At 36.6% G+C, this 14,562-nt stretch overlaps 1 protein-coding gene across 2 annotated transcripts in view; it reads right to left on the bottom strand.

Annotated features, from left to right (window-relative positions):
• LOC120070207 overlaps window positions 1-13,987 on the bottom strand; it is a 39,642-nt gene extending 25,655 nt beyond the window's left edge. The window contains exons 1-5 of one of the 2 annotated variants that reach the window (XM_039022075.1): window positions 13,596-13,652; window positions 13,159-13,243; window positions 10,577-13,055; window positions 10,377-10,480; window positions 9,631-9,700 (exon numbers count right to left, since the gene is read on the bottom strand). In XM_039022075.1, coding sequence (XP_038878003.1) covers window positions 9,631-9,700; window positions 10,377-10,480; window positions 10,577-12,997 — 2,595 coding nt within the window. In that variant the 5' untranslated portion in view covers window positions 12,998-13,055; window positions 13,159-13,243; window positions 13,596-13,652. Of the gene's footprint in view, window positions 1-9,630; window positions 9,701-10,376; window positions 10,481-10,576; window positions 13,244-13,595 lie in introns of both variants that reach the window. The other variant, XM_039022074.1, reaches the window with a different exon arrangement.
• Window positions 13,988-14,562: the final 575 nt, after the last annotated feature.

The following is a 14,562-nucleotide window of genomic DNA, read 5'->3' as shown; positions in this document are numbered from 1 at the left end:
TTTTATTGTGTATGCAATATCCTATTCACCATCATCTAATGCAATAAAATATGTTTTGATTTAGCACCTTAAACCAGAACGTATTTATCTATGTCCTCTTCCAAGCTAAAATTTCTTTAGAAAGTTGAGTATGATACTGCATCAGTGCATCACTTATTAGCACTTGAAATTCTTACCAATGAATATATAAACTAAACATTGCCGCAGCCACAATAGTTTCTAGTCAGAAGATAAGGTAATTATTGGTTTTACATAAGAACAGCTTTCCTTTGGTTACCGTTCAACCATCACAGTCAATGAGATTGATGCTTTTATTGTCTGACAGAGAGAGAGAGAGAGAAGGTAAGTATGCTCTCTCCTCTCTCATCTCTCTTCATCGACATCCTTTGCCGTCATAGCTCCCCCTTCAGTTTTTCAGTTTTCTCCGGTCAGCAAGTTTTCTTCAGAGATTCTTCTTTTTCTCCTACTATCTTTTTTCTAGCTTAAAGTTCCTTGTCCTTTCCGTTTGTTGTGTTTTGTTGAAATGGAGTTCGAAAGCTGTAAAGTTCACTGCTCATTCGAAGCTGGGACTTCTTCCATGGAAAATGTTGCCACTTTATGTTCTACCCCTTTCTATATCTCACTTGCAGTGGTTTGAGTAATCTATTTTTGAACTTAAGCTCCTAGTAACCATTTTTTTTTCTAAAGAATGGTGTGATGATTCTGGAGCAACACCCCTTACCAAAATTTCGTTCTATCTCTGGTTGGATAATGCATCGGGTCATTTGGCCTTCTTCGGGGGGGTGAAGAAAGTTTATTCATGTACCATTGGGGGATTTGAGAAGGGATGGTATTCTTTTTTGGGAATGATCAATAGTTTTTTCTTTAAAGAAGGAAACAAGATTGTGCATTGATGAAATGAAAGAGACTAATACTCAACGTACATCATTCCCAGAGGAAGATAAGAGAAAGCAAACCAAGAGAATATCGATAGAGAAAAAAAATAAGCATCCTAACTAATACATAAAATGTGAATAAAGGACCCAACAAATTGATGGAAAAGAGTGCAACAAGATGAGGCTTTGAGACTAGTCAACTTCAGACGAGCAAAACACATGAGACAATGAGAAATCTTCCGAAGAAAATGATAAGTTGTTTTTCAAAGAAAATGGTGTCTGAAAAATCTTTGAAACAACAAGACTCTTCGTCGATATTTTCGTTCCAAAAATAGAAGGCTACGCTTCAACATTCATTTTTACCGGCCTTTTCAAAGCAAAAAGGGAATGTTAAGAGCTATGCAGACATTGTGAAAGACAAAAACGGTTTTCAGTCCTCTATTTTTTATGTGGCCTAAGTAACCTCAAGAAATAATCTTCCAAAAATTAAGCTTGTGAATATTTTATTAAAGTGATAATAATTGTTTCAAACGAGAGGGAAAAACTTACATTTATAGAGTTTTATTACTGGTGGAGATAGAAACGAAATTGACCTAGAATATTACCTAATAAACCCAAGTAACCCTATTCTTCTTTTACATCATTCTACCCCTCCAAAAAGAAAACTCATCCTCGAGTTTTAAACAGAAAAAATAAAACAATCAAGGAATAAAATAAACTTGTTCATGCCATATGGCCAAACCAACCTTCTAAGTTTTGAACAAAATTATTCCGATTAAGGAAGTAAATCTGAGATAGAAAATCCAATATTGCCACAAAAAGATGAACTTTTCCATCAGCCATAAACCCAAAAAAGGTGTTTCTATCAAGCTCATTCAAAACTGTAATCATAGGATCAATCACAAAAGAATTGACTTCTAGAAAAATAATAATAATAGTAATAAATAAATAAATAAAACCCCTTCAAGAATCATATCTTCTTAATCATTTGCTTCAAGTACTTTAACGTTGTGGTAATCGATTTCCAACACAATCAGTGTGTCGTTCTTGCTCGATTTTTTATTTCCACCTCAACGTTTAGAGTTTCGATGTTCAATACCTCTTTTCCATCTTCTTCGTTAGATTTCTCTTCTTCACTCAAGACTACTTTCAAATCAACATCTTCAAATTCTTCTTTTTCTTCTACTTTGTTCGCATGATTTTTTGCCCAATCACCTCTGTTGGCTACACGGGTCTCAACAAGATTTTTTTCCAATTTTATCTTCGAGATTTTCTATTTGAAAAGTTTCCAACTGTGATTCCTTTGATTTTTCTTCGGTATATGGAATCAAGAAATCTTGCGAATGAATTAATAATTGTAATGATAAGCGTTCATGGTCCCTAGAAGCAAACGGCACCTTCACGGTCAAATCACTAGTCACCCATCTTTCCACGGCTTCACCAATTGATAAACCTTTAAGGAAGGTGTGTTATGGAAGTCCAAAAGCCCCACCAGCAAATCAATATTGTCATATGGATAATGTTATTTGGAACTCTCAACTACTCCAATGTCTTGCAAAAGAAGCCGCCCTCCATTATTTATCTCCAAATATATGTGCACTGTGTAAAGGAGATTGGGAAGACCTTCAGCACCTTCTTTTTTACTACTGCTATGCTCAAAATTGTTGGCATTCGCTATTCAAATTGTTCAATATCAGGTGGGCTTTTGGAAGAATATTCAGAGACAACATTTTGCAGATTTTGGTGGGACCAAAACTCAAGAAAAACCAGAAAATCCTGTGGAATAATGCAGTAAAGGCAATGCTGGAAGATTTATGGTTTGGAAGAAACCAAAAAGTTTTCCATGACAAGGAAACTCCTTGGTTTTCCAGATTTGAGACAGCTCGTTTGCATGCATCCATGTGGAGCTCACTCTCCAAGGCTTTTGCGGACTACTCCAGCCAAGATATTAGCTTGAATTGGCGCGCTTTCCTCTCCCCGGAGCACTAATGTTGCTGCCTCATATGGCTGTCTCTAGGAATCAGGGCTGGTTGCAATTTTCTCAGATGGCAGTAGCTTCTTCTTTTAGCATTTTATTTTGAAATACCCTTTTCATTTGAATTAAAGTTATCTCAAGTCTTAAGTTTCTTGCTTTATGATCTTATATGTCTGGACTGTATTGTATTGATTAAGTCCACAATTTTTATCATTCTTCTTGGAGATGATAGTGGTGCTAAGAGGGTGTCGACCTAGTTGAGATGCCCGAGTGCACCTTCTGATCCTAAGTCCTTCCTTTATCATATCTCTTGTACATTGAGCATTTGTCTCATTTCATTATCTAAATGATTAAAGAGACTTGTTTCCTTTCCCCAAAAAAATGATCTACACTTAGATATTTTTCCCAATTAATATTGGAGTTTTTTTGCTATTTTTTTTATATTCTCCAATGCTATAGGATCAAAGTAGTCAATCTATTAGGTTCTTGTATATTTCCATCTCATGATAAGTATAGGACTGTTTCTTTGATTTTCTTGAATAGGAATCAACCTTTTTGGTCGTGTTTCAAAACTAAAAGAGTAATTTCGAGCCTTAAACGTTCTTGGGTTGTAAAAATTCATTCTTGAAAATATAGAGTTTATGAAAATTATTGGGTTGTAAAAATTCATCATTGAGTTAAAATATAGAGTTCATGAAAATTACACCACTAATCAACTAATTATGCAGGAATACAGATGAAATCAAACGAGAAAGCCATGTGTGGGAATCATCATGCAATATAACAAACACTTGCGGCAAAGGAACATCAAACGCATAAGAGGGGACCGCCGACAATTTCAGCATCAATGCAAAAAAGCTATCTAGCACGCCTACTACAACCCTAAGTGGCAGAATGGTCCCACATCCTTCTATATATGGTGGCCCTGAAAGAGAGAAAAACATTTGGACACACGTTGAGAAATTTCCAAGACCCTAATTCGATGAAGAACATTCATCCCATTCTTGAGGAGATCTTCCTCGAGAACCACCATTCTCGCCATTGTCGCCGGAGAGAAGAGCTCGAGAGAGCCCTTATCTTCGCTCGTTCACCGCATCCGCCTCATTGTGCAACAACATTATCAATACAGCTCAATGGGAAGCAAGAGATTGTTGTCGGCGACTGAACCTCACTCCATCCATCTTCTTCCTCTTTTTATTCAGTTTTTATATCTGTATTTTTCTTATATTGTAACAAACTCATCTTTACATGTAATATACATCATGACTTCCATCTTCATCTCCTTCATTTTTACTTTTTCCCACACCATGAGTAGCTAAATCTTTAGAGGGTTGGGGTGAGTCTAGCATCATTCTGGCAAGTTTAACGGTAAATGAATGTTCATTTGCTTAGTGCAAGTTTAACTCCAACTCTGGATTCCATCTAGCTAATCGAACCAAGTGGTAAAATTAACTACTCGAGAGAGCAAGTAACTGTGGATCTCACTAAGCCGAGTAAGTAGTGTATCTAGAGATAAATACAACCTTACGTTCAAATAACCTACGGCATGCATCATGAAGACATGACATATGTGGCTAAGTCACCGAGAGGTAGAGTCCATTTGAGGTTATGAACATGAACGGAAACTTGCTATTAGGTTCGACAAATTGATGATACTCATCTTCAACCCCCTTCTTTTCTCCACATTTCTTTTTATTCACGATTCAAACCATAGCTCACAATGCACATACTCATTCCATCGCATCTCAGAAAGGTTATTATTCTATTAGTTTCTTTTAAGTTTGATGCATGATAACACATACACCTTTCCAATTAATGACAAAACCTTTTGTTAATCTGAATATAGAATCATTGCGTAATTAGTGGAATTTCTCTTAAATAATCCCCGTGTTCGACCTCGATCCTCGCCGAGACTACCTTCTAATAAGTTTATACTTGAACTTTTTAGAAGAAAACTTGTGAATTTTTCCGAGATCATTTGAGCACAATAACACCACAAACAATTGCGACGTGATCTAATTGTTTGGCACAAGTTTTTGATAGCTTGTCCCCAAGCGAGTGAGTGGCCCCAAATAAGATATTTTCGCTGGCCTATAAAAGGAGAGGAGCCATTACTAAGGAAGGGGTTGGCAAACAAAAGGACTATCTAAAAGAGAGAAAATTCCCTCATTGAAAAATGGAGACTCCTCAGGAAGAAGAAATTCCTCCTGAAGATCAGAAGTTGCAGCATCACAAAGAAATTCCTGCAGCTTTAGATTCCTCTAATTCTTCTTATATTATTCTCTCATCTTAAAGTTTGTTCTATCATGACCAGGTTATGTTTTTGGGTCAATTGGTGATTTTAGAAAGAGCATCGTTTATAAGCACAGTGTCCCTGAGGATTTGAGCTCAGAATATCCTGAGTACTACTTGCTATTGCGCCAATCTACACTTGGGTTGATGCAATAGGTGATCAAACTTGTGCTCACACATCATCTTTTGCTTATTATTTACATCAATCACAAGCCATTTTCTCACAGTTATAGCAGTTGTCAATCAACCAGTTACAACATTCCGAGGTTCTTATTGGATTTTAAGGAATTATGGGTGTTATCAAGATTATTTGTGTAAAATGATCGGAAGAAGATTGCTAATTCTAGGAATCTTGGTTCAAGACCAAGGTTGTTATTAATCCATTTTTGCTGATAAAGCACTGATCAAAATTGCTAATTGCAAATTAGAACAGTTTAAAGCTTCTCCTTATAAATGGATGGCCTTTGATGATTTTCATCTTTTCTTTGAAAAGTGGAATAGGAAAATTGACAGTCATCCTCACCTTACACAAGTATCTGGGGGCTGTATTCCAGTTAAGAATCTTCCCTTAGATTTATTGGCGTTGAATTACATTTGAAGCAATTGGTGCCTATTTTAAGGGTTTAGAAAGTATTGGTTCTGAAACTCTTGATTTGAAACTACTTTCAATTGTTTTTTTTATGGAGTTGGTTTTGTCTACTGCTTTTTCTTGGTGCATAACTAAGCATCCTTTCACTCATTATACCTTATTTTTCTTAGTCAATAATTGTCAATCTCTTTTGTAATCTCCTTTAGGTGTTTGGGATTTCCCCTAATTTCATTTATCAATTAAATGTTTCTTTTACCCAAAAAGGAAAAAAAAATTGAAAATAGTTTCCTCGGACATAAAGGAATTTTTGTTTCAAAGCTCCAATTTACTCATGAAGATCATTTCTTAGAACTTCGTGGCCTTGGGGACATTTCAAAAAAGGTAGCACGGAAAATGTTTTTTTGACACATTGTCCAGATTTGGCACTATTACAGGAGACAAAGTGGCCTGATTTTGATCTTCGATTCATTAAGTCCATTTGGAGTTCTAATGCCATTAATTGGGTTAATGTGGAAGCATGGGGAAGATCTGGTGGGATGAAAACTAGATTCAAGTTCAGGAACTTATTAAGGGTGGCTATTCTTTCTTTTCTTTATCCTTTGCAAAAAATAATAATAATAATAATAATAAATAAATAAATAACTCATTTTAACAAAGCAAGCATAGCAATGTTAAATTACCAATGTCTGTAGTCCAAGTGACTATCAGGAAAGGAATTTTTTATGCGAAGAACTAAGCTCATTATTTTTATATGTTAAAGACCCTTAGTACATTGGAGGAGACTTCAATATTACTTGATAGACGACAACCAAGAAGGAACCAGACCAAAGGAATGCGTATTCTTAATCAGTTGATTGAGGAATTGGAGTTATTAGAGATATCATTATCCATCGGTGGCGAAAGGGGTTAAATAAAGACATGCATCGAAATCTGAGAAAGATAGTTCTTTTAAGCTCCCATCTTATTTTTTGTGTTATGGGGGAAAGGAAGGAGAAGTATTTCTAGGAAGATCATTGGGTGAGAGATAAACCCCTCCCCTCTACATTTCCTCGATTCTATCACCTGTCCTCCTTTAAAAACCTTCATGGGTCTGATTTTCTAGTTTGGTAGGGGAACTCTGTCTTGTTCAATAAGGAAACGACGAAGCTGACCCTCTCTTCTTACTCTATCGAGGGTTTCAACTTTTCGAGATGGAGACGGATATTGGTGTTTGGAGGCCTAATCCTTTAGAGAGATTCTCTTAGTCTGATTTTATTGGACCCCTCTCCTCCTTCTGAGTTGGTCTTTAATGTTTTATGGAAGATTAAGATTCCAAATAAAGTTAAGTTCTTTTCTTGGCAAGTGTACGTTGGATAGGCTTGTGAGAAAGATGCCTTTGTTGGGCTCTTTTTGTTGTATCATTTTTCGGAAGATGGGAAAAAACCTGGATCACCTTCCCTGGGGTGTCAGTTTGCAAGGTCTATGTGGAATGGCTTCTTCAGGAGTTTGATGTCGTGCTAGCTCACCAGAGAGATGTTTGTTCAATGATTGAGGAGCTCCTCCTCCATCCGCTTTTCAGAGAGAAAGGGCGTTTTTTGTGATTTGTAGGGGGGTGTGCCCTATTGTGGAACCTTTGGTGGGGAGAGGAACAACATAGTGTTTAGAAGTGCGGAAAGGGATCCTTGGAAGATTTAGTCCTTGGTGAGGTTCCACATCTCTCTTTAAACTTCGGTTTCGAACTTTTTGTAATTATTCCCTAGGTAATATCTTACTTAGTTGTAAACCCTTTCTATAGGGATTTATGCAGGTTTGGTTTTTTGCATGCCTTTGTACTTTTTCATTTTTTCTCAATGAAAGTCGTTTATTCAAAAAAAATGGATTTGTTCTTTATGTTGGGATGATGGCCAATGTCTATACCATATTTTCTTCATGTGCTCTTACTCTTGGCGATGCTGATTTAATTTATTTCATATGTTTGGCTTCACTTGGGTCTTTACAGATCACCTTAGAGACAGCATATTGTAGCTCTGTACGGTCCTTTATTGAGTTTAAATAGCAACTACATATTTATCGTGGACTACATCCTAATGCAATCAAAGGCCTCCCATCTGAGTTATAGATGGAACGAAATCAGCTATATTTCAGGTCCTTCTCATTCACATAGTGTTATGATTCAACTCATTCAATGACCTGGTGCTCTCTTTTAGAAAGTTTCAAGGGTTTTTCCATCCATGACAACATAAATAGGAATTGGATGAGCTTTATTGTTCTTTTCTAGTTACGTTTCTTGTTACCCTAATATTTTCTTTTATAGTTTTTGTGACTCTATTTGAAGCGGTTTCTTTGGTTTGTTTCTTTGTATTTTGGAGCATTAGTCTCTTTTTATTTGCTAAATTAAAAATTTTGAAATTTTTGGTATCTTTTTAAAAAGAAAAGATAAGGTAATAATAATTAAATAGAGAGACTTTTCTACAAAATGAATACAAAACGAAAAGAAGACCATTTCTTCTTGGTCCTTTAAAAAAAGGTTGGAACATCATCAATGACACAATAAAAATGCTGCAAGATTTACTTATGGATTAGCATCTCAACGATGATTTGGTCTCAGAAAAAGGAAAAAAGCAATTCAGATGAAAGATTTTAGGTCGATCAGTTTAATAACCACAGTCTATAAAATGTTAGCTAATGTTATAGCTGAAAGACTGAGAGAGATGATAATACATTCCATAATTTATAAAACCAAACAACCACAACCTTCACTATAAGAAGACAGATCTCGTGGCAAATGAAGATGGAAAAGGAGGCAATGAATAAAGAAAGGGGCGATCGATTAGGTTGAAAACGTTACCTCCCTTAAGGATCAAAATCTAACTATGTTGGTTTATTTATCCAACCTTTATACCCCTCCTTTGACCTCTAGATCAATAATGGTTTAGAATTGAGTCCCATTTAGGAAAGAGAGGGGAAAGGCTTGGAGGCCCCTTTTACCCAAACAGAAATTCGTAAAGAGGTTTTTGGCTTTGATAGGAACAAGTCCCCCTAGACTTGATGGATTTACTATCGCCTTTTTTAATTTAATTGGGAGTACACTAAAGACAAGCTTTGGAAATTCTTCACTAAGTTTTGTAAGAGAGGCATCATTGACCTTATGATGAGTGAGACCTACACGTGCCTATTCCTAAGAAAGATAAGGCTAACAGAGTTAAATACTTTATACCATACAAACTGTAGATAGTACCAAATCCATTCCAAAAAAGGATCAAAAATCCCTAAAAAGACGACCATTTTGTGATGGACGTTCAAGTAGACTTGTTTTTGTTGGTTGAGAGGTGGTGTGGTGGAGGGTTTTAACGTGGGGAAGGAGTCCATTCACTTGACATACCTTCATGTTTTCGGTGACACCCTTTTCTTCTGTTTGAGGAAGGAAAGTTCTTTTGTTAATCCAAGTGGATTCTTGTCGTTCTTTGAATAACAGGGGTAAAAATTTCCATTACAGGCCTTTAGTTGTTGCCTCTCTAAATTAAGCTATTGGGTGTCCTTGGTCTAGCCTAGATAATTGTTTTGTAATTAACATGTACTGGGACCATTTTATGTAGTGGGCAGGAAATCGGTAAATAAATTACTACTTGAATGAAAGTGCTGTTTCGGGAAAAAGAAATGCATCAGTCACCCCAATAATATAATTTTCAGTTGCTAAATATTCTATTTATATAATATCGGTCTCCAAATATATTAACTTGGAGAAGAAGTAAATAATTAACCATAGCAACAAGTACACCAATTCAACTACATGTGTCTCCAGATCTTCCAGCAATTTCACGCAAAAGTAATTAAATACCTTTTTCTAATTATAAGACTGGATTAGGTCATGAAGTGCCTCAGGTCAACATACAAATTGAGAAAAATAAGCAAAGATGTACCTGAAGTAAAGGCGGCTTTATATCTGGAACTTTGTCCACAAAATTCCTCATATAGAAAGCTGCCAGGGCACTGCAAAGAAAGAGAAACAGAGTGAAATATGAACAAATCTTGATGGTCCACGTAAGTTAATAAAACCTGCGGAGAGACTTGCATGGAATATTCGCTTTAAGTGCAACATTTTCATAAACTCAATCTGACTTAAATGACAGGAGGAAACAACTTGTACAGCCTAGAAAAGTTATATATGGAGTTGCAAAATGGATGCTTCTGGCTTTTAACTTTTCTCAATATTTGCAATCATTTAACTCACTGATCCATTTCACATGCACAAAGAGAGAAGTGGGCAAGCCTACTAAGTAGGGAAGTGCTTTCTGCTAATTAGTGGGTCCATGTTTTAATTACTGTATTAATACGCTAGCATTGAGGAAGGGAATACTTAGCGTCAGAGTATTCTATTCCTACAGTAAGCTCAAGGAACAGAGAGTTGGCCTCTCAGAGAGCTCCATTTCATGGTACTTTGAGTCTTGTTCTTACTAATGCTTCTTATCAAGATATTAAAGATTGCAGGCACGTTCGTAGTACTATATATATATTAGGTAAAGTAGTAACTAAACCAAAGGAACAACGATAGACAGGTAAATAACTTCCGAATTCAGGGTTGCAATTACTATTTTAAATTTGGGGCACACTTTTTTGCTCATAAGATATTAAATTACTAGACTGCTTATGCTGTAATTTCATTAACCTGCTGGCAGATGAACCTGAGTGAAACAAGCTAATCATGTGTTGAGCAAGAGACAGAATCATGAGTGACCTCATAGCACAAAATTCTGCGGATGACTTCCAAAGCTGAAATTGAATTTTGAGGGTCAGTCGGTCAGAAGATATATAGCAGGGAAAAAATGTGAAAATGTCCCATTATTCAACACAGATCATCCAGACTACCTCAAGAACAGCTTTCATTCCAGGAAATGACACTGTTAGTGAACCTTTATCCCCCTGCAAACCAGAAGCCACAATAAAGCCCTCTGGTTTTTGCAATTTCATGTCAGTTACTAGCAAATTGTCGAGATCACTGTCTACACCCCATATGTGCAAAAAGGACAAGCTAAACCGAATTAAACATTCTTCATACAAACTAATCCAGTTAAGCTCTTCACTATAATCAGTTGAAATTTCATGGACCAAAGAATCGTCCATTTTCTTATCCCTGGCACTAGGACTTGACATCCTAGCTTGCTGATCCCTTGGAATTGCAGTGTCTTGAAGATTACTTTTATTTGCTAATGGCCTAGACTTCTGATTGAAAGACATTAATGCTGTAAGATCAAAGCTCATTGTAACAATCCCAGGGAATGGACAAGAGCACTTGATAGGATGCTTTCCACTCTCAAAATTATAGAGAGAGTTTAGAAATGAGTTAGCAGACTTCCGTCTTCTAGCATGTCCATTGGATGTATGTGATTCTACCTTATTACTCAAATCTGCCATTGCCTTCAATGTATCAGTGGACTTACCATAGCTTGAAAGAGAATCAGAAAGATTCCCATCTTCAACTGTTGTATAGAGTAGAGATGAAGCAGAGGTATTTCCATTCAGAATAGAGCCAGAAAATCTCTTGCCAATTCCTTTACAAAAATTCTCGAATATTGACTGAGATGCTGTCCCAGGAATAATCCGCTCGCGAGCACCCGTCTTAATATCCCAAATATACAATATATCAACAGTATCAGAAGTACTGGAATGGTTACTGCACATGCATGCAATATAACCCCTTAGACTATCCCACACAACTTTTTCAGGATAGTTGCGATGTCCAGGAAACATTCTCTCCACCTTTAAAGTCTTTAAGGAAGCAAGAGCAACACAAGAATCCTCACCAACTGAAAGAAAACAATCACTCCAAGGATGGTCGGTATGAGCAGGCGGAAGAATTATCTGCCTCACAGGAGCCACATGGTGGTGCATTACCATGACAAGATTCCCAGATTCAAGATCCCAGATTCGAATGGTGCAATCCATGCTTCCAGATAATAGAAATTGTCCGTTACTTTCGCTCACCAACCGATGAACCGCCAAACATATTACAGGTCCCGTGTGACCTGAAAGATATAGTTGTGGTACACGATGATTCACTTCATAGTGTGGACTTCCTTTATGAGAAGGCAACCCTTGAAACAAATCGAGTTTTAAAATTTGTACATCACCACTAGAGTAACCATAAACAACTGCATAAGGAGTAGATAAACTATCAGAAATAACCATAGAAGAAGATATTATTTGTTCCTTCTGTACAAAATTGTTACAGTCACCAAAATATAAATCATTTACACTTTCAGAACTAGAATCAGATTTCAACCCAGATCCAACACCATATTTCCCTACAAATTCACTGTGGCAAATAGCGTCTGGAATCCATTCTGTCAATGAACTAGATTCACCAACCATTCTGCATTTCAACAATTTTCCATGTATAAGATGTTTCTCTTGTAGTGACCAGATTGCAATATTAGAAGTCCAATGAAAAGGCTCTTCAATCTGAGAGCTAAGTGATTCAATGCGGATGAAATGCTGATTTAGTTGATTGAAAGATATTGACAATCCCACCTTTGAGGAATTACAAGATGCAGGAATTTCATAAAGAGGTTTGTATTCAAATATCTTATTTGTAATTGATATCATGTAGACAACTGCATGACCTACAGAATTCCACACAGCAAATTTCTCGACAAATGTTTCATGGCATTCCTGGTTATTCATGATATTCAATTCATCTCTACCATCAAGAAACATTGCTCCAGAAACATGAGCTTGATTAATGCCAAAAATACTATCCGTAAAAGAAACCTCTCCAACCACGAGACCACTGAGTAAAAGCTTAAACACACAACGATCAGGCAACAAAAAGGCAATGATATTGTGTTGAGTCACAACTGACACAACCTGGCCTCTCTCATTTAAAACCTCAGTCCAAACAGGAATATCCACTTGCGAATTATTGTGAAAGCTCGCCTCATCCACTTGGTCAGATCCCTTAGATAATGAAATCATCTGCAGCCGACCAAATGAATCAACTAAAGCTGCTGAATAATTTCCCTCACCCGTTAAAGGTGAGACTATGGCCATATACTTCAAGGAACCAATAGACAAATTTCCATGCACAACAGTTTCAACAATGGTAAGAGTATATGTATCAACAATAACGACAGAGCATTTGGAATGCTTTTTATGTTGATATTCTCTGTCAGTTGAAACCTCGATCCTTTCAGCAGAATCAACTGAGTGATTATCGGACGAATGAGCAGTATCAATAAAGTGGCATCCAATGCATACATATCTTGGTTTTGACGGAATCGTACGCACCATAGATGGACTCCCAACCCAAGCAGGTAGTTTTCTTCTGCGCCTGCAATGTCCACTTCTCCTGCTCCAAATGCACAGCACACCATCAGAACACGCACTTACTAGTGCACCACAATTTTCTGAAGTGGAGTTCACCTCGGCATTACTTGAAATATCTGTCTTACCCGTTCCCGAGATAACAGGGTAACAAATGCCAATATCCGCTATGGTCGCAGCATGGCCACACAATACAGCAACCGGTTCAATTTCCTATCGAGAGGATAAGTAATTATCGAGCTACATGATTTACAATCAAACCACGGAGCAAATATATCATTCTGGAAACAGATTAGAAAAACAGACATAGAATAGTCGGCGACGAATTACATGATCATATTAACGAGATAAATTATCATAAACAGAAGATAGTACCACAAGCTGACCAGTATAAGCTGAATTATAATGTCAAACCAGAAAAAATTAAATGCAATAAATATTAAGAACAAAAAAACTGTTGAGCGATCTATGTAGACTTCCTAATGAGTGTCAATCGTCCTTCTAAAGATGATCAGCTAAAGATTATAATCGAACGCTGAATATAGCTAATAGCTACTCGAGTTACCGTGCTGGAATCAGAGATTGATAATTTCCACCAGATGATTGAGCCATCGGATCCGCCGGTGTAGAGAGTCGGAGGTCGGCTCAGCACGGCTGTGGCGGTGACTCTGTGCGACAGAGGCGTGCCGGACCATATGCACGCTACGCTCTGGCACTTCATGACTCAGTGAGTCGAAGAAAATCACCCTGTAGTTGCACTCGCAAGAAAACACAGAGCGAGTGAGCCACAGAACGAGCTCTTCATGTAGGACGACACAGTGGCAGAGCTAGGTGGCCGTGGCCGTGGCCGTGACCGGTTGAAGATGACTGAATCGGAAATACGTTATCGCCGAAGTAGTTGATGACATGGAGCGACGTAATTGAATCCCCCTCGTCATGGGGCCAGTCCGGCCCAAACCCAATAACCTAAAGACTCTCGTATATTTAAAAATTAATATTTTTAAAGGGATTATCAAATATTGAAAATGGGCCAAAATTATTTACAAATATAGATTTTTACATAAGAGGCTTACTTTGATTTATAATTAGAATTTACCCCCAACGTTTTGATAAAAGTTTCATAATAGACTATTTATGAGGATTTAACAAATCATAGAGACTATGTATAAAGTTATATTAAACAATCAAAACTAAATTCTAAATTTTAAAATGACTTACTTTATCCAAGTCATAGGGACAAATTTGGAATTTAACCTAATTTTATTTTTATACCTAATGCATATTTTAATTTCTAAAAAATAATTAATTGAGTTTATAACATGACATACTATATTTCAAAATGATTTTATCTTTATTTAATATAATTATGCATTTTAAATTTTAAAATTCAAATTAATGATACAAATAAAACATAAAAATGTTGTTTCCAAAATTTACACTGTTTGGATTACAGAATCCAAAAACAGTTTTTAGAAACAAAATTCAGGTTGTCTGCCAAACGTATATTTATTGAATTCAATGAATCGAAAAAT

Source organism: Benincasa hispida, chromosome 1 (assembly GCF_009727055.1).
Source record: "Benincasa hispida cultivar B227 chromosome 1, ASM972705v1, whole genome shotgun sequence".
Classification (NCBI taxonomy): Eukaryota; Viridiplantae; Streptophyta; class Magnoliopsida; order Cucurbitales; family Cucurbitaceae; genus Benincasa; species Benincasa hispida.
The sequence above is the reverse complement of the archived record's forward strand: the minus strand, read 5'-3'. Positions and strand labels throughout refer to the sequence as shown.